At 41.9% G+C, this 19,638-nt stretch overlaps 3 protein-coding genes across 6 annotated transcripts; all 3 read left to right on the top strand.

Moving 5' to 3' along the window:
- Positions 1-875: 875 nt before the first annotated feature.
- twf2b (twinfilin actin-binding protein 2b) lies at positions 876-5,848 on the top strand (the record flags this gene model as incomplete). Its single annotated transcript, XM_083971452.1, has 9 exons — positions 876-900; positions 1,738-1,815; positions 2,498-2,676; positions 3,124-3,219; positions 3,314-3,418; positions 4,197-4,322; positions 4,464-4,614; positions 5,246-5,367; positions 5,681-5,848. 9 exons carry the CDS (start codon positions 876-878, stop codon positions 5,846-5,848), a joined length of 1,050 nt encoding a protein of 349 aa, XP_083827578.1.
- Positions 5,849-9,566: 3,718 nt separating this feature from the next.
- Positions 9,567-12,956, top strand: cishb (cytokine inducible SH2-containing protein b). Its single transcript, XM_083971524.1, has 3 exons — positions 9,567-9,781; positions 10,279-10,432; positions 11,557-12,956. Exons 2-3 carry the CDS (start codon positions 10,297-10,299, stop codon positions 12,027-12,029), a joined length of 609 nt encoding a protein of 202 aa, XP_083827650.1. The 5' UTR covers positions 9,567-9,781; positions 10,279-10,296; the 3' UTR covers positions 12,030-12,956.
- A 2,609-nt stretch (positions 12,957-15,565) lies between these two features.
- LOC310986256 (transforming protein RhoA) lies at positions 15,566-19,570 on the top strand. 4 transcript variants are annotated; one of them, XM_083972096.1, is made up of 5 exons: positions 15,566-15,679; positions 16,654-16,814; positions 17,358-17,478; positions 18,616-18,746; positions 18,837-19,570. In XM_083972096.1, exons 2-5 carry the CDS (start codon positions 16,659-16,661, stop codon positions 19,008-19,010), a joined length of 582 nt encoding a protein of 193 aa, XP_083828222.1. In that variant the 5' UTR covers positions 15,566-15,679; positions 16,654-16,658; the 3' UTR covers positions 19,011-19,570. The 4 variants fall into 4 exon arrangements, with proteins under 4 accessions (XP_083828222.1, XP_083828223.1, XP_083828224.1 ...); XM_083972097.1 differs by having other exon boundaries at positions 15,579-15,675; positions 16,657-16,814; XM_083972098.1 differs by having other exon boundaries at positions 15,579-15,675.
- The last annotated feature ends 68 nt before the right edge of the window (positions 19,571-19,638 follow it).

Genomic DNA, 19,638 nt, shown 5'->3' with positions numbered 1-19,638 from the left:
TGTGTGTGTGTGTGTGTGTGTGTGTGTGTGTGTGTGTGTGTGTGTGTGCGTATGTGTATGTGTGTGATAAATGGAGCATTTATTCCTCAGATTCTCTACACTCTTCTATGTCAGTGTTTTTGTCAGTGGTCAGTGCTGGATCCACTCTTCACGCGTGATGAAGAGCGTGCAGGTGCTCCTCTGTGTATCTTCCTCATCCTCACCTTTTCACCAGCTATTAATGGGATCCTTGTCTGTCAGAATGCACATCAGCTACTGAGCACAAACACCTTAAAGAATCCATACTTGATCAATGCAGACACGTTGAAATGTAGCGGTTAGATCCTTGCTGGGTGTCCTGTTTCGGTGTCCAGATGGCTGGAATTTGAGATCATGCTTAGTTGCGTTCACTGTGGACACTCGATGTGAATGAGTAATAAAATGCCATTACATGTGCTACACTGACAACATCTGAAAAAACTGTACTGATGCCCAGAGCAATGGGTTTTTTACTGCTCACACACAGCACAGTCAGTATGTGACCTGCTGGGAGACGCACCCCCACCGAGGCGCTTTTTTTTTTTTTTTTTTTTTTTTTTAAAGTTGTGGTCATCGATACGCAAAGAGTTTTAGATCAGTGGTTAGGGTGGCATATCCACTGACAGGCACGTTATTGCTCGTCAGCCACAGTTCCGCAGATTGTATTTCAAGTGTTAGGAATCTCCAGAGTCACCCTCCAGGCGTTTATGTCACCGGTTGCGCGTGGGTCCATCAGTCTGCCATCAGACGAGAGGCAGCCTACCTGCTGAGCAAGAGGAGAGAGAGGACACACAGACCTGGACCTGCTCTTTCTTGCATGAGCGGAGTGTGAAGCGGTGAAAACTTCCTGCCAAAAGATGTCACACCAAACTGGAATTAACGGTGAGTTCTTCTTCCTTTCAATGCAAACTTTTCTCAAACTTTTCAGAATTGAAGAGTCTAAAGTGTCTCCAGATTGTTTCCACATTCAGTTCAGGTGCTTCTGCTAAGATTCTCTTTTTATCTTTTGATCTATTGCATTGTCATTAACACATACTCATAATCTCACTAATGATATTATGTAGTGTTTGAATGTTTTCCCCAAAAAAGAGGAGTTTAAGTTTTCCCACTTTACTCATTTCATTTACTTGCTGTATAGATAATTGTGGACTGTCAAAGACACTTGGATTCCTGGATACAACTGGTTCACAGTTAAAATGTCTCCACTCTGTGATGTGATGCCAGTAATTCTGATGTTTAGCACCTTCAGGTATTTCTGATTAGTTAAAAAGCTACGTATATACTGCACGTATATAAGGTGTTATGGCATTTGGTAATTGGAGCATACAGGGACAGGTCGGCGGAAGCATACCTCTCTCACCTTTCTCACTTGATCTTACATCATTTATGAGACCGCTGTGTTTGGTAACCATGGTGAGAGAGAAGGAGGGGGTTCAGCAAAGAGCTGGATCTAGGTTTTGGTACCAAACTACCCTTCAAGGGGTTGAAAGCTGTGGGTAATGATGAGGTTTATCTGTAACCCTCGGACTTCTTATCAATCATTTCATTTACCTCTCCTCACCTGAGGCACCTTAGGTGATAGCGTGACTATCTGGCAGTGGATCAAATTTTCTCCCTGAAGTGGAGTCTCAGGTTCTTACTTACCCAACTCTGTCTGACTTGCTTTCAACCCCCCCATCTGCAGTTTTGACTTGTCTGCCTTATATCTGATTACTTTAGCAACATCTGAGCTGAAAGAGTTTCTGGCCCGAGCGAGGGGAGGTGCCATCAGAATAATGAAGATTGTCATCAGAAATGGTAAACACTGGATGTGTGAAGGATTTAGCATCATTAAAGGGATATTTCAACATTTTGGCAAACTTGCATTGCCATAATCCCTATAGTTTTAGCAGTAGGTACATTACCTTTAATTGACGGTGCAAGCTGTTTTTAGATCGGCGGGGCAGAGTGGCGAGCTGCTCAGCTAACACAATGGAGGCCCGTGGTATTTCTACATTTCCATCATCAAACTAACCTACACAATCCTACAACTCCAAAACGCTCTGGTGGACAAGTTGTGACCTGCACATTCACCACGCTATGAAATAATAACGTATATGTCACATTACAACACATAAAGCAAATACTTGGAACTACTTGCGCTTTTGAAATCACTCGCCGAGCAGCCGTATAGGGAATGTAGTTTCGGCTGCATTTGCCTCGAAAACAACTCTGTCTCGTAGCGTTCCATTATTATTTATAGCGTTTGAGAGTTGTTGGATTGTGTATTTGATGAGTTTGATGAGGGAAGGCCTGGAAATATCGCGCGCCGTGCAGAGCTCACGTCTCTGCCCTGCCGATCTAAAATCAGCTTGCACCGACAATTAAAGGTAATGAACCTACTGCTAAGACTCTATAGGGATTATGGCAATAGGAGAATTTGCCAAAATGTTGAAATATCCCTTTAAGCTTATTGCTGATGTACATTTTGTATCTGCAGAGGAGTTGGTGCTGGACTCGTACAGAGAGCCTGCATACAGCTGGGACAAAGACTACGATCAGTCCCTGCTCCCTCTGCTCACGCCTAAGGAGCCGTGCTACATCCTCTATCGTCTGGATTCCCAGAATGCACAGGGATACGAGTGGATCTTCATCGCCTGGTCACCTGACCAATCACCGGTATTTCCAGAGATCCATATCTGGACTCATATTAGCCAGTTTCATATTGCAAACAAAGAATTAATGCTTTAAACTAGACGTTGAAAGACATTGTTATTAGCAGACGTGATATAATCAAGACCCAGTTAAATAGCTTAGTTTTGCTTTGTTAAGCAGTTTAGTCTGTTTATGAAACAACCTTACACTTTCACAATAAGCAACACAGGTTCAGACTTATACTGTGATTATTACCACTGAGCATAAATGACAAAATATATAAGTTTAAAAAATAATATAAAAATGACTGCTCACTGGAGGAAAGAAACTGCACCTCATATGTTGACCTACTAATGAATATGCAATAACTAGATCTGGAATAGAATGAATGCTACTCAACAAAAAACAACTCTATAAAAAGTGATGAACACCATGTAATAACCATGTCCTGTCTGTGTTGCTGTTCTCTAGGTGAGGCAAAAGATGATGTACGCAGCGACCCGTGCCACGCTGAAGAAAGAGTTTGGAGGAGGTCACATCAAAGACGAAATGTTTGGCACAGTAGAGGTGGGTAAAATATTATGACAACTGATCTTTGAGTTTTCTTTTCTTTTTTTTTCTTTTTTTTTACTGAATGCCTCACTGGTGACTGTGTCTGCAGGAGGACCTGTGCTTCCAGGGCTACCTGCGACACATGTCCTCCTGCTCCTCCCAAGCTCCTCTCACAGCAGCTGAGCAAGAATTGCAACGAATCAAAGTCACAGAGGTCAGGTTTTAACAAGAACTGTCTGCAACTCTGCATATATACTTAATATATATTGTGATTTTATTTGTACTCACCCTGTTTACCTCTACATTTCCCCACAGGATAAAGTTGTATGGGTATGTAGAATTTCTTCCTTAAATAATCTTCAATCATGAAGAGAAGAGGACTAATTTTAAACTGTTTTTTTATGCCCACAGGACGAACGTAGAAGAATCGGGACCCCAACTGCACGAGCGAGGGTTTGTTCAGTCCACTGCATGAACATTCATTCATTTTCTGCTCAAGCAGTGATGTTGATTCATGTGTTAAAGGGGACATATTATGGAAATCGCACTTTTTGATGGCTCTTTAACATATTTTTGGGTGTTTGTCTTGCCTTTCGGACCCCAAAATGTGATACTTGACAAAGAAATCTGTAATGTTCAGGCTCCCTAGGTTGAAATCCATGTGGTTTTACAAGCTGTTCCCTCAGTTGTGGCAATAATGTAACTAGTTTTTGAATTTGCATAATCCCACCCCTACCTGGTACCAGTAGAAGGGGCGGGGCAAGAAGTGGTTCATTTGCATTTAAAGGGACAGGCTCTGAAACCAGACGTTCTGAACAGGGCTGTTTTGAGAGGATGAAAAGAGCTGTGATGTTTGATCTTTGGCATATTTTGACGGAAGCATGTCACAGACATGTCTTTAAGACACCTGGGAACTATTTTAATTTGTGGAAAAGGGGCATCATGTGTCTCCTTTAAGTGATGTCAGTACGTATTTCCTTTCAATCCTGCAGGTCACAATGGAGTTTGGCTTAGACAAAAGGGCACAGACTCTTCAGGGTCTTGCATTCCCGTTACAAGACGAGGCCAAACAAGCTCTGCAGCAACTCAAGCAGAAACGCATCAACTACATCCAGCTGGTGAGCCCTTACAGAAGTGTAAAAACATACAATCTGCAAGGATCTATTTTTGACACTATCAACCACTGTTTGTCGGTAAAGTGGAGCGAAATTGGCAGTGCATGACATGAACAAAGCTTGTTTGTATGTGTTGTGTGGCAGAGGCTGGATGTAGAGAAAGAGACCATTGAGCTGGTTCACACCAAACCTACAGCGACCCACGAGCTTCCCTACAGGATCCCCACAGATTCACCCAGATACCACTTCTTCATCTTCAAACACTCCCACCAAGGCCAGCTGCAGGAAGCATTGGGTCAGTACTCGGCCACTCTGTGGGTGTGAGAGCACCGGAAACTTGACAACTGTCGGGCAGTTTTCAGTAGGGGTGGGAGAAAAAATTGATTCACATAAATATCGCAATATCTTTTTTTGACGATTTTTTATTTTTTTAATGAATTTTATTTATTTATTTAATATTGTGCAATGTGCATTTGTTAGCCTTTTTTACATACAGAGAGTACAGGTTTTGAAAAGGATTTAAGTTCACCTTATAATGGAATATGTTAATTTATAGGCTCCTACAGTATTTGTGTGCAGATAAATGTTAAAAATGCAGACTAGGGGCGGTGTGTGGCGCAGTGGTTAAAGCGGCCGCCCCATGTAGAGGCTACAGTCCTCAACGTCCCCGGTTCGAGTCCCGCGTGGGGCAGACCTTTCCTGCATGTCATTCCCCCTCTCTCTGCTTCCCTCCTGTCTATCTCACTGTGCTATCAAATAAAGGCAAAAAAGCCACACAAAAAAATGCAGACTAAAAATCGAGAGAATCGGCAGAATCGTAGAAGAATCGAATCGGAAGAAAAGCATATCGTCCCAGCACTAGTTTTCAGTATGTGCCGTGTGAGCCACGTTTCAAAGATAAACTGATGATTTCACGCTTCTTGCAGTGTTCATATATTCAATGCCAGGGTACACCTGTAGCATCAAGGAGAGGATGTTGTACTCCAGCTGTAAGAACAGGCTACTGGATGAGGTGGAGAGAGACTACCAGCTGGAGGTCACCAAAAAGGTACAGGTCACACACAACATCACTTAATTCCCCATCACTGACCTGGAAACTGTTGAAGATTATAGATCATAACCATCAGGAATCATAGCACTGATTCATCTGCGTAGTTCATATGAATCTGGATCCCTCCTTTGTCTCTCACCCTGCCGTTTCTCCTGTTTCTTCTTGGGAGTTTTTCCTCAGTGGATGTGAGGGTCTAAGGACAGAGGATGTTGTTATGATGCTGTGTAAAGTCCTTTGAGACAAACTGTTTATAAAAATGGACTATACAAATGAACTTGCCTTGCCTATCACTGTGTATGTGTGTGCATAGATGGAGATAGACAGTGGCGATGGCTTGACAGAAGACTTCCTGTACGAGGAGGTCCACCCGATGGAGCACACCTTAAAACAGGCCTTCGCCAAGCCTCGTGGACCGGGAGGCAAGAGGGGCAACAAACGCCTCATCAAGGGTGCAGGGGAGAACGGAGAAGAAAGTTAGACACCATACACACACATTTTCAAGTACGCAAACCCACCCGATATCTATGAATTGACTTGTTATTTGATTGTCTAGTTTCTAGTCATTCCTTCTTTACTTCTACTGGAGGACAGGGGCGGAGTGGCCATCGGGAGGACCGGGAGATTTCCCGGTCGGCCGGCGGCCAATAAACCCAAGTGAGCCGGCCCGCAAGCTGCTCTGCGTGGCCGTGTGGTGATCATGAGTTAAAAGTATCTATTTATCACGAGTCCCCACGATAATCTCCAAGCTCTACCTCTATACCACATTAAAAGTCCACCCATTATTTGTACCCCTTCATGTCTCTCTACCTCTCACTCATGGTTGCGATAGTGAATCAGACTCTCATCAATCCAGCCTACTAAATGATTTTTGTTTAGCCTCCTATCTTTAGGCTATATAATTATTTTACTTCAATGTTACAAAACCTCCATGACCACAAAATATAAAATAACCAGCAATTTAATTAGTTTGTTTGTTCTTAAAGTAATGTAGAATGGTGCAAAGCCTCATGGGAAATGCGTCAGCCTATCACTGTGAAAGTTATCATTAAACTAGCGGCTGCGGCTAAAAACAGATCGACTCACGGAAGCTACCCAGCAAACCTGATCAGTCCTGCCCGTGTGTTACGTTATCTATAAGTTATATTAATTTAACAAGACAACAAAGTCCGTGCTTAACTGTAAGTGGGCCAGTGCGCGTCGGTACGCGGACCGCGGTACCGTTACGAGCCGGAACCTCTCACATCACAGCAGCAGCTGCTCTGTCTTCTCCATGGGCACCGAAGCATGTTGGTGAGTAGGACAAGACCCGAAACGAAACCGTGGCGTTTGCAGCGCGCTGTTAGTAAAATCAATTTGTAGAGTAGTTGAGAGGGGGAAATAAAGGAGTAAACATGACTGGATGTAATGTTATGGTCAGCAGTTAAGTAGGCTAAATCTGCTTGGGAGGCACTAATTGCAGCTGTTTCACATTCTGTATTTCTGTAATTTCTTTCTCTTTTTTTTTTAGCTAGATAAAAGTAACAATGTGTTAAAATCATGGATGTATTGGTTAAAATGCACCAGAATATGGGAAATGGTGTAGCCTTTACAAAAAAATTTTGACCCCCAGACCCCCAATTAAGTTGTTTCACCCACTTTTTTTTTTTTGCTTCTGGCACTCATATATTTTGCCATATGGAATGACACATAGCTCTGTTTGAGCGGTGAGCGGTACAGAAATATGTAAATGGTGTGTGTGTGTGTGTGTGTGTGGGGGGGGGGGGGGGGTTGGGCCGATGGTGGGCCGGTGCGGTCAGAATTTTCCCGGTAGATTTTGGTGCCCCACTCCGCCCCTGCTGGAGGACATGCATTTTCACACTGAAGATAAAGACTGAATAAACCCATTAGAAAACACACTTTATTCACATGTTGAAATAATATGAGCAGCATGAAGCCAAGATACTAAATTCTTCTGAAGGAACAGTCCAGGAGGTGCTTTGTCAACACTGAATTAGTCAAAGTCAAAGTCAGCTTTATTGTCAATTCCACAATATGTACGGGACATAAAGAAAATCAAAATTGTGTTTCTGTCCGACCCTTGGTGCAGACAGTAAATAAACAGACAGTAAATAAAAAAACAAAAAAAACAATCTGCAATCTAAAATACCGATCTAGAATAAATATGAATATATAACTGGGAGCATAAAAAAACTAAGCTGAACTAGTATATAATAAGGTAGAAGGCACAATAGCAGCAGTAGCAAGTGCAAAAGAATCACAGTAGTGCAAGTATTGTCATAATGAATACTGTTCATCAATATAGTTCAGTTTATCAAAAAATAAAACTAAATGTCAGACATGAAAAATAAGTCTCAGATTTGACAATGTCAGTTTGTACACATAAATAAAACTTTAATAAATTTTCATTTTCTGAATCACTTCCATTTCCCAAGTTCATTCTAAGTCATCAACAATATTCCCATCAGAGTTGTCCCTCCTGTCTCTGTTCTCCACTTTGGGAATACGTTTCTTGCTTTATTGATCCTCAGTATCGATCCAGTTAAGATCATTTGAAATGAATTAACTTTCTACTTTAGGGTGGATTATCCTTTATATTGCGTAGGTACAGTCCTATGCTGTGCCTGTGGTTCACTCTTAACCACATGTAAATTCACCTACATCACTTTTGCAGTCGCCTTCTTCAGTCACACAGTGGAGGTTTGGCTACATTCAGGAGAAGACTGTTGTTTTACATGGTCCTACAATAAAATATTTTCTTTATTTTTTTGTGTGTGTGACCTCATTACCCTCTCTCTGACTCTGACTCTCTACGTGTGTGTGTGTGATATCCGATAGTCACGCAGACCAGCAGCAGCGAAACACGGTTCAGTGGCAGAGGTCAGTTTGTTGTGTGTTTCCAGGAAGGCTGTGTACTCAGAAGCCTTCAGTTGTGCTGTCATACAACCTCACGGGAAAGACGGTTGATGTCAACATTTTTTCTTGGAAACACAGCACAGAGCTGCATGGTAGTTTTCAAGTGGTCAGGTCATTATCTCTGCACGTGTGAGGGGCTGTGGGAATGGCTGATGAAGACACACTGACTTCTGACATGACACAGTTCAGTTGACTTCCAGGAAAACAAATCAGCCAACCAAGATATAATCAATGGCTGGGAAGTTTTGGTTCAGATCATGTGGAGCCTGGAGAGAGTGACCGGATGTAAACATATTAGACACTGTGTTGTAGGCCTACTCTATGACATAAAGCAGATAGGCCTACATGTGTAGCTACTCAGATATAATGTCAGAAATCATAGCTTTATAATGTTTGAAACTACAAGTTAAATGGTGTATAACACAAATAATAGTTTAATAGATACATATATTGGTAATCTCTTCCAACATGAATGCAGCTTTAAACATATTAACTGCATCAACACAGACAACTTCAACCAAAAGAGTACCGGAAGTTGATACGCGCCTTCAAATTAAAAGACTGAAACCTCTTAGTGGAAATGGAAGTGGTGCCCGGAGAAATAAAACGATGAAATTGTTGTTGGGTTTTCTGCTGATAATGAAAACCTGATTACAATGCCTGTAGCAAACTCAGTAGCCGCAGGCCATCGCTATGTTATAAATTAGTTTTTTTTGGGGGGGAAAGCCTGCAAATTAGTAGGCCTCGGTTAATATCGGAATCGGAAAGCGTCTATGGCGCTGGCTGTGTTGCGGAGCCTGCCTGTGCTGAGGAACACTGAGTGAGTTGGTTAGTTCCTGATAAACGGTGGTAAGGGTTATGGTTAGAGGGTTTGGGGGGCAAATCTAAGTAGGCTAACTTGACATAGCCTATTTGAGCATTTTATTAAAAAAAAAAAAAAAAAGTAATGCCATACTTTTCCTGGTAAATAGATGTATAATGTCTCAGTTACTTTTGGGGGAAAGTAAAGGCCTATATAACTAATTACTCTTTGTGAGCATCAGTTGTGCTTCTCACACAGATGTTAGACGACACCATCTTAACACAATGGATATTTTCTTCCAATTATATTTTCTTAATCTTCTTTTTGAGAGCTTGAGCTCCTCTTCCTCCTAGAAATTGATCCATGAGAGCTCCCGCAGTGCTTCTTTATTTTGAAATCCACACAGGAAGTGTTGTGTGTTGACAGTGTGTGTGTGGCGGGCTGCTGCCTCCTTGACAGACAATAATACCATTCTTGGAAACGGATTCCAGGAACCTCCGTCGGACTAAACCGAACTGAGCTGTTTTCTGTCACTCTCTTCACGCGCACACACTCAGTGTATTAGCCTGCAGCAGACACACAGATGTAAAGAGTGTTTATTCTCACTCCTTATTTAATACTTTGGGGATTTGATGGATTACGCGTCGGAATGTTTTACAAACTGGTCGCAATCCTCATGATTTGTCCTGATCTAAGGTAAGATTATTTTTAGACGCATGAGGCGACTTTGCAGTGTTCATGTCGTGGTGCTCCTTATTGCACACATACTTTTATTATTAGCCTATCGGTTTTATTTGTACGTAGCCTTTGCGCAAATGTACTATTAGGCATGTCCATGTAACATCACTTTCACTTTACTGTTATTCACAGCCATTCACTATTTATTTATGACAACAGCTCATCTGAATAACGTATCCATGTCTTCAGCTATGGTTTTAGAATAATTTCTTTATATCCTCCGTTAGATTAATTTCAAACTAATGTCTGCTTCATTTTAACATGGTGCGTTTTTTCTAGATCTATCGAGGACTAATATCATAGTTATTTCCTGTTACGTTGTTAAATAATAATATTAATAATTTATAATAATTAGGCTAATTATTGTGCAAATTGAGCAGAAAACAGCACAGCACGAGAATTTTATGTTCAAGCTTACCTCACATAATTTTCTGACGGGAGTGTTATCTTGTCAGGTCTGCTGTCAGTCTGAGATGGTCGCCATGGCAGTGACTGTTTTCCAACACGAGCGAGTTTGCTGCAACTGCGAATTTCCCACATTTCCAGGATGTGACCCAGCGGTGCACGCGCGCTGCCTCACCACCACCTTCAACTACCTACAGACCTCAGGTGCATAGCTACAGTACATCTAGTAGCCTACAACTAACTTACTTGTAGTACACTTTCTGTACAGCCTGCCCTTAACCTAATCAACTTAAGTTGATTGTTATTTTTACTGTGTGTATCAACTGCACTACTCCACTGTGATTGCCAATGATATTTTGATTAATTGGCACTAACATGAATAGAAAAAACATCTTCTAACAGATATTAGTCTCTCCCTCCTAAATGTGTGTGTGTGTGTGGAGATGATTAATCAGCGTATTTTCACCGCCTAAGAGAAGTCCTGTCTCAAAATAATACACCAATTCAAGAGTACAATCTAAATTTACAATCCAACAGCTGGTCGGAAAAAAGTTTGTTTATCTGGAACTAACCAACTTACTCAGTACTCCTCGATACTCCTCCACACAGGCAGGCTCTGCAACATGCTGTATCACTCCGCTTCTCAGCTGTTTGGATCATACTGTATTGGATAATAGGTTGTATATAAAAGAGGTTTGGATCAGAGGTGTGTGGAAGAGGCGGGGTGATACAGCGCGTCACAGGGCCTGCCTGTGTGGAGGAGTACCGAGGAGTACTGAGTGAGTTGGTTAGTTCCAGTCAGATAAACAAACTTTTTTCTGACCATGCAGTTGTTGCACTTCTCGTAGGCGGCGTAAATATGCTGATCATCCCTCAGTGACAACAGTGACTGCCTGTGTCTCGGTGCAGCGCGATGCGCCAGTGTTTCTCAGTGGGGGTGGGGGGACGACTACTGCATCTAGTTCACTTAACGGGCATTTGTAGCTCATACAACCCCACTTAAAAAAAGCAGTGTGTAAAGCAGTGGATGGTGGTTCCACTGAACAAATCACACATTTTCCTTCTTTCTTATTCTTAAAAAGCAGCTACAACCCATTAATTGAGACAGTGAAGAGGGCTGAACCCAGTCTGTCTTTTGAAAATTAAGTGATTTTTGTTACTGAGAAATAGGCCTATTGGTGTATGTTTTTCTCTGTAGCAATCATAGTGGTGCGTGGGTAAGGTTTACCCAAGCACTATTAAAGTATTCCCCTGCTCTAAATGTCTAAGATGAAAACAAAAAACTTCCAAAAAGAAGTTGTTAATTCGAACCATCTATCTTTCTCCAGGCTGGTACTGGGGTTCAATCTCTGCAAGTGAAGCCCGGGAAGCTCTCCTAATGAAGCCTGTGGGTACGTTCTTCATACGGGACAGCAGCCACCCTCAGTATATGCTGGCCCTGTCAGTGAAGACCAGATGTGGACCTACAAGTGTACGAATTGTGTATTCCCATGGTGGTTTCGGGCTGGAATCCATCTCCCCTGATCTTTGTCGTATCCGGTACTTCCCAGATGTTCTCAGTCTCATACAGTACTACAAGCGCACAGGGGAAGAGAAAGCAACACCCAACTCTTTCCCAGCCACAATCAGAGACACTGGAGCTCCTCTAAAGCTGAGGCACCCCTTACACAAACCTAAAACCCTCTCTTCCTTGCAGCATCTGGTCCGCCTCACTATCAACAGACACACTAACTGCCCAGACCAGCTGCCGCTCCCCAAACCTCTGCTGCACTACTTACAGGACTACCCTTTCCACATATGAGAGTGTCTGTCCCTGAGACACAGGACACAGAGACAGAAACATGGCTCAGGGTCACACTTCATCAGTCTTATTAAAGTGCTACTGTTGTTCTTCAGAGTAATATTTTCTATATTTTTTGTATGTTTCAGCGACTGAAAATCCATGTTCTGTGTCTTTATTTGCCCAGTTTAGTTATAACAGAGAGTTGTAAAGGGTTCTGCATGGTGTCATATCATTGGCTTCAACTTGTTATTTTTCCAGCAAAGCAGCCTGAACTGTGCCAGCAGACATACCATTCAAATAATTTGGGTCTTCTTCTCTTTGTTTTTTTCTTGATGGGAGAAAAGGGAGGCATGCATTTGCAAAGAGAAATGTTTATACACTGCTCATGAAATTAATCAATGAACCATGGCTATAAGCTAACACTGGTCTCTGTAACCCTTGCAACTTCTAGGCACCTTAATGATCATTATAATAAGCAGCATACAAAAGCTTTTAAATATGTCCCCACATCCTTATTGATTTGATGTGATGGACGTCCAGATACGTGTTCATGATCTAGCCCAAAATGACTGACTGTCTCGGCGCTCTTTTGGGGCTTTCCGTCATACTCCACCTGCCCACCAGATGTCCCAGGATTTTATTCCTTTTTCCAGATCCACCTGCTCACCTGTCTGACATTTCCAGTCACTGGAGCTCCCCTTCATCAACCCATTCATTGTCTAGGGTCACAAGGGGAGCCAATCCCAGCTGATGTAGGGCTGGGTACTCCCCTGATAATCTGTCTAGTCTTACACAGGGAGCCACATAGAGATGAAAAACACAAAGACTCACATTCACACCTACGGGCAGTTTCCAGTCCACCTACTGTGCATGTCTTTGGAGCTTGGGAGGCAGTGGCTTGTTCAGGGAGTGGCCTTGGGTGGCACAGGGCACCCCTGATTGGCCACCCCAAAATATGAAGGGCTGCCCAGTCAGAGTCATTTTATACAATATTTATACTGGCTTTTGTCAAGCTTTTTTCTTTTCTTTTTCAAAAATAAAATATTGAGGTTTTTCATCAATTGTATGTTGCCACTCCTGTATTTTGACATGTCGGTCTAGTTTTTCTTGCAGTGTTAGTAACTTAAGTAGATATGGGTTTTGCAGACAAAACTGGGTATGGCCAAAACCTGTGTGGGTGTGTTTGCATGTGCACATGAGTACGTAATGTGTGGGCGCAGACGCTCATGCTTACGCTTCATGCCACCCCACCATAAGTCAGTCCTCCACTTGGGCCACCCCTATCAAAAATGCCTGGACACGCCCCTGGTAGGAAGAAGCTGGAGGACACGTAGGAAGAGAGATGGCCTACTCCTATGACCCAGCCCGTCCACCAGACGCTGCCTTCTTCAGCTCTTCTTGACTGAACAATCCCCATTTATTCCACATTCCATGTTGCTGTTTTTGTAAACTGTTTTTCTTTGTCTGTACACGACATCTATTGCACGTCTGCCCATCCTGGTGAGGGATTCCTCCTGTTGCTCACCCTGAGGTTTCCTGTTTTTTCCCTGTTAAGAGTTTTTCCTCAGTGGATGTTGTTGTGATGCTGTGTAAAGCCCTCTGAGACAAACTGTTTGTAAAAAATGGACTATACAACCTTGCCTTGCCTGGAGAATCCATACAAACTCCACCGGGCTCAAGCCTGGGAATCAAACCCAGCATCTTCTTGCTGAAAAGTAACACTGCTAACCACAGTCTTCTTCCTCACTTTCCTCATCCCCTTTTACCCTGTCAGATGCCAGATGTGTGTCCAGATGCACTTGTTCCTTTGTGCTGCTCATGCTGTGGACTCCTACCTGTGTTCCTTCTACCTTTATGCAACTTGACTGCCTACCTGTCCAGTCATTTTCCTGTTCATTGCATCATCCCACCTGTGAGCCTGCAACCAGGCCCCCCTTGCCTGAGCTCCAACCACCAGCCATGACAGATATCTTCCATTAGGAAAAGTAAAACACACCCTTTTACCAAAACATTAATTACCCAAATGAAAGTGAAAGGCTGTTTGTGGAGAACTGCTGTCAGCTATTTAAAGGACAGCTGTAACAAACCAGAAGTGGATAATGCATGTCTGTGGATTTTAGAGAAATCAACCTAAAATATTTTCATTTTTTCCCCAAAAGTGTCTTTTCACCACTGAATGACTGGCCACTTGAACATATATGAATGTGAAATTTTAGTGTTAGTGTTTTTACAGAAACATGCCTGAGTTGGTTTCCACAAGGTGGAACTGATCAATGCTGAGAAAGCTTCTTATCTGGATTAGAGTAAGGCCTGTAGTTATTAATACACCACCAACTAAGATACAGGCTATCTCTCTCTCTCTGCCTGTCCCTGCCTCAGTCTGGACTGAAGCCTGAACTGTTTATATAATTTTTTATAATTTTTTCAGTCCAAATTTAATGCTCAAAATCACTTTTATCATTACAATCCCTGTTTCAATTACAAATGACACTAATCTGATAACTGATGATTACCATCAGGAAGAGTCAACGATACCGTCTCCAAATGCAAGCTTAAACATTTTAATCAATTGTTTGTGCCTTCCTCAAATAATATTCTCAAATAATATTCAAAAAGTTTTTTTGTTTTTTTTGCCTTTAATGGACAGGAGAGTTGAGAGAGAGAGGCAGAGGGGGGGAATGACATGCAGGATAGGGCCGCTCGACGCAGGATTCAAACCGAGGCCTCACACACACACATATATATATATATATATATATAGAGAGAGAGAGAGAGAGAGAGAGAGAGAGAGAGAGAGAGAGAGAGAGAGAGAGAGAGAGAGAGATTTTATTTTTTATTTTGGTATATCAAAAAAGCATTGTGAATGTGCCACTTTGTGCTCTGGGTATAATTGTGGAGTTCATTTCTCACTGTTTTCTGTAGTTTTGCAATCTAATACATCAAACTGATAAATTAGCCTACATTATTACTTGCAATGCATGAGTCATATTTGGAATCATATGTTAAAACATTTAAATTCCTTAACAGTCAAAGAAATGAGCTGTAGCTACAGATATAGGATGTAGGAGAATGTAGAAGCAAAAAGTAGGGACATTATATAAAAACATGTCATAAAAATAATAGTTATGGAGTTTGATTTGTATTGTTGGCTGTAAACCAATTTATTGTTATGACATTTCATTTCCAACCTCAGGATTGGAATGAACAAATAAATGAAAAGTAAAATTAAATATTAATCTAATGACACATTAGGAGGTAGGCTACTATCACTAGGTCAAATAGAACATTTTTATAACACTAATACTTTTCCCAATACCTAAATTATTCTTACACTAAATACACTTTCCTCCACACGACACAATTTAATTTCCAACAATCTAATAAACAAAATATAATGTGTTTTCAGAAAAAAAATACATAGACGATATAGGTAGATGTATGAATCATAGCTAGGCTACTGCTAATAATAATGATAACAATAATGTATAATGTGTGTAAAGTATTATTTCTACTGTTTGTACAGCGGGGTATTGTTGTTCTCTCCCCGCCCCTCGGTCACTTCCCTCCTGTTAATCCTCCAGCAGCAGCGGCGCAGTCAGGGAGAAGCTACGGAGGCCAACAAAGCACTACTTGGAGCCCGTTTGAACACAATTTAAACCAACCAGTAGGTAGGAGTATACTATTAACTATAACAGCGGAGTTTCCGTTTATTTACAGTTGGTTTTGTAGGCAGTAACATCGTGGAATATGTTTTTATCAACCAATATTTTCCTCCGATATCGTGCCTGTGCTAGCGAGCTAACGAACCGATACAGTCCAACTGACTTCCGTTATGCTAAACTGAGCTCAGCTAGCTAGTCGCACGGGTTTGTGATTTAAAGGGAGAAGTGGGGTTTCGACTGAGTGGTGGGGACGATAGTACACACACTACTCTAGTATTGGACCAATTATATCACAATTATCGAATATGTATCACACGGCACCTTTGAATAAAACTACTAAAACATATATAAACTTAGCGCACTAGCCACATACGCGGCTAACGCTAGTTGGTTAGCTCCATTAGCTAGCGTCTAGTCTTTTGTAAACAGAACATCCTCCCTGCTCGCTGAGATCTAGGTCAGCCAGCACTCAAGCGATGTGTGTTTATATGTCGACAGCAGCTGTTACTCTAACAGTTTTCGTGTCAGTGCAGTCACTGTGTTACTAGCGATGAGGGACAAACGTTTAACTGGAAAATTTGTCGAGCTCGGAGCCGGGGTGGGTCAGAAACACCGGAGCGGAAATGTATCGTCGTAGAAGAAGGTCCCTTTTCTGGCTGAACGTTTAAAGTCAGCTGATTAAACAGAGGCTGTCAGCTGTGTGTTGTTGTTCTTATATATATATATCATTCCGTGTACACATCCTACTGTGTTATCATCTTTTGGTGTTGAAAGCTGAACAGTTAGCCCCGGGTATTGGTTTCAGACGGCTCTGGCGTTGTGTCAACACAGCTGAAGGTTACTGCTGCTCATCGCTCCTCACAGCGGCAGCGCTGGTAGTGGTTGCATAATGCATAAATGCAATAAAACGTCCCTCCCTGTCGTTAAAGATAAAGTGTTCTCACATCGTAATCTTTGCTTCTTTTTCTGTGCCTTGTCAGCAGCTATGGCAGCAATCAGGAAAAAGCTGGTCATAGTGGGAGATGGAGCCTGTGGGAAGACCTGTCTGCTTATTGTGTTCAGTAAGGACCAGTTTCCAGAGGTCTACGTGCCCACAGTCTTCGAGAACTATGTTGCCGACATTGAAGTTGACAGTAAACAGGTATGATTTACTAAACCCTGCTCCTATTTTAAAATACTACCAGCATCATATAACCCTGCTCATTGAACATGACAACAACAGATGAGTGCTGGTTGTATTATCTTTCCACTTCCTTTCATGCACAGTGGTGCAGGTGGTGTGTGATTTGATGTATTGGTTAAAATCAATTAAGCTTACTAATTTGAGTGTCACTTCACAATAATTAAGTTTAGTTTTTGCTCCTCATAGTGTCCAAAATTACTTCTTACTTATTGTAATGTGCATTTTCTTCATGTGCGTAAGAATCCAGTGTCTTTTTAGAGTGTCCTTGAAATCTGTTCAATGGAATATAAAAGTAGTATTTATTTTTTTGGCATGCACACATCTTTCTATCTAACACTCCCTGAATGCAGTGGTGTAAGTCATTTCAAATGAGAAATGCCCGTTTCCAAATACAGGATTATAGTGTGAATGCATTCATTACATCAATAGACCTATAGATGAAAAGTGTCTTGAACACGGTTTGGTTTTGTGTGGCTGATAAATTGTGCACTCTTGTGGCAGGTGGAGTTAGCACTCTGGGATACGGCAGGTCAAGAGGACTATGACAGACTGCGCCCGCTCTCTTATCCAGACACTGATGTCATTCTCATGTGCTTCTCCATCGACAGTCCTGACAGTCTTGGTAAGTGATGACCGAAACCTCTGTTGCTGATTTTCTGCATTCCTCAATTCTGGTCAAGACCACCACACCTCAGCCACACAACAAGTTCTACAGTAGATTAGTTATGGACACAACATGACTGGAATGTTTGGTTTTGTTTGTTTTTTGGGCAAATGCTCAAAATGTGTTTTCATTTTTAATTTCCTTTGGGTCATAGTAAAAATGATCACTTCTGGTTGTAGGGAATTTAAATCAGAATCATCAATGTATCTTTTTTTTTTAAAGTATATTTTTGGGCTTTTTACTTTTAGTTTAGTTTTATTATAGATCCCCATTAGTCCTCACCTTAGTTAGTCTGGGGCTGTGACCCACTGTTTTGGTAAGTAGCCGGAACCAGGGCGAGAGAGACAGGCCTTTCCGTTAAAATAAAAGCACCAAGCTAATAAAATTAAGGAATATAATTTACAAGAAAATCCCAGAGCCATTAAGTTAACTATTTAAAAAAAAAAAAGTATTTATTTGTATTTATAAGTTTTATGTTGGTGAACACTTACGACTTACAAATACGAAATAAGTTTGACTCGTTCAACACATTACGTTAAGCTTTTAGAGCGTTACAGTTTGAGATAAGAATTCAACCGACTAGATAAACATAACTTCTCTACCAAAAATGGCCTCTTTTATTTTCTTTTTGAATCTCCATTTATTGTAAGTGTTGGTTATATGTGGTGGGAGCCGATTCCAGTATGTCACTGCTCTATACATTACAGTTCTCTTAAAGTGCCTCAGTTCTTGGTAGAGGCAGAGTCATTTGTAGGTTGTAGCTGTAACAACAAATTATTAGGTTTTCCCACATGATCAATGGTAGACAGAAATGTCACCTCTAGTGGAGAGCGAGTCGTGCTGCTCTATTCTGTGTAATCTGGAGTATTTGTAAGTCTTGTTTTGTGGCAGACCATATTGATAGTGTGGTCGAGAGACAGGAAATGGGGAGGCAGAGAGAGGGGGACTGATATGCAGCAAAGGGTCCGAGCTGGGATTCGATATGGAGCCAACTGCAGCGAGGACTATAGCCATTCAAACACTGAGACACTAAATCCACAGATGAATCAGTGTGAGCCTGCTCTGACTGGTGCTGTCTGTCTCCCCCTCATACAGAGAACATCCCTGAGAAGTGGACCCCTGAGGTGAAACACTTCTGCCCTAATGTTCCCATTATACTGGTGGGAAATAAAAAGGACTTGCGTAATGATGAGCACACCCGACGGGAGCTTGCCAAAATGAAGCAGGTAAAGATTCAGAACACACAGACAAACACAGAAAACTCTGCCTACTGATGGATGCACGTTTCCTAAAACTCCCCGACTTTTCCCATTTAGGAACCTGTGAAACCAGAGGACGGACGGGACATGGCTAACAGGATCGGTGCCTTTGGATACATGGAGTGCTCTGCAAAAACAAAGGATGGCGTGAGGGAAGTCTTCGAGATGGCCACCAGGGCTGCACTACAGGCCAGGCGGGGAAAGAAGAGCAGTAAATGTGTCCTACTGTAAACGGGGGCACGAGGACTGCTTCCTCTGGGGGGAAGAAGAAGGAGCATTAGGTCAAACCTACCCCCAAACACACCCACAAAAAAGACTGTTCTCCCCAGTTTTTACTAAAGGTGTAATGCTTTTACTTTTTTTGTCTTAAGCAAAAGTAGTCAGGTTCTGTCAGTATTCAATTTTGAGGTAAAAATACTTTTTTTGTACTATAACATGAGTAAATTTGCCATAATGAAACCTCCTTTGTCAACATGTAATCAAAGGGGTCAGCCAGGGGACCTGTTGTGTCATACCTGCCAACTACAGTTAAGTGCTTAAGCCCTGCCTGCTGATCTGAGGAATGTCTCCACAGCCAACTAGGGTGAAGTACCTCGACACTGTGACCCGTAGTCCTTTATTTCAACAAACTGATGCACACATGAAGTAGAAACCTGTTTGTGCGATTCATATACAAATCCTATGTGCATTATGATCACATGCACAACATGAGACTGGAAACTCATTTTGTTTAAAAAACGCAAATGGAAACTTAGTGTTTTGTGTAATAAATTACTTTGTAAGAATCTTGATCATTTGCATCACTTCCAAATCACTGAGTGACTCAAGAGTCTGGCTCAGCAACAGACTGAAGACACGG

Source organism: Trachurus trachurus (genome assembly GCF_905171665.1).
Source record: "Trachurus trachurus genome assembly, chromosome: 5".
In the NCBI taxonomy this organism is placed as follows: Eukaryota; Metazoa; Chordata; class Actinopteri; order Carangiformes; family Carangidae; genus Trachurus; species Trachurus trachurus.
The sequence above is the reverse complement of the archived record's forward strand: the minus strand, read 5'-3'. Positions and strand labels throughout refer to the sequence as shown.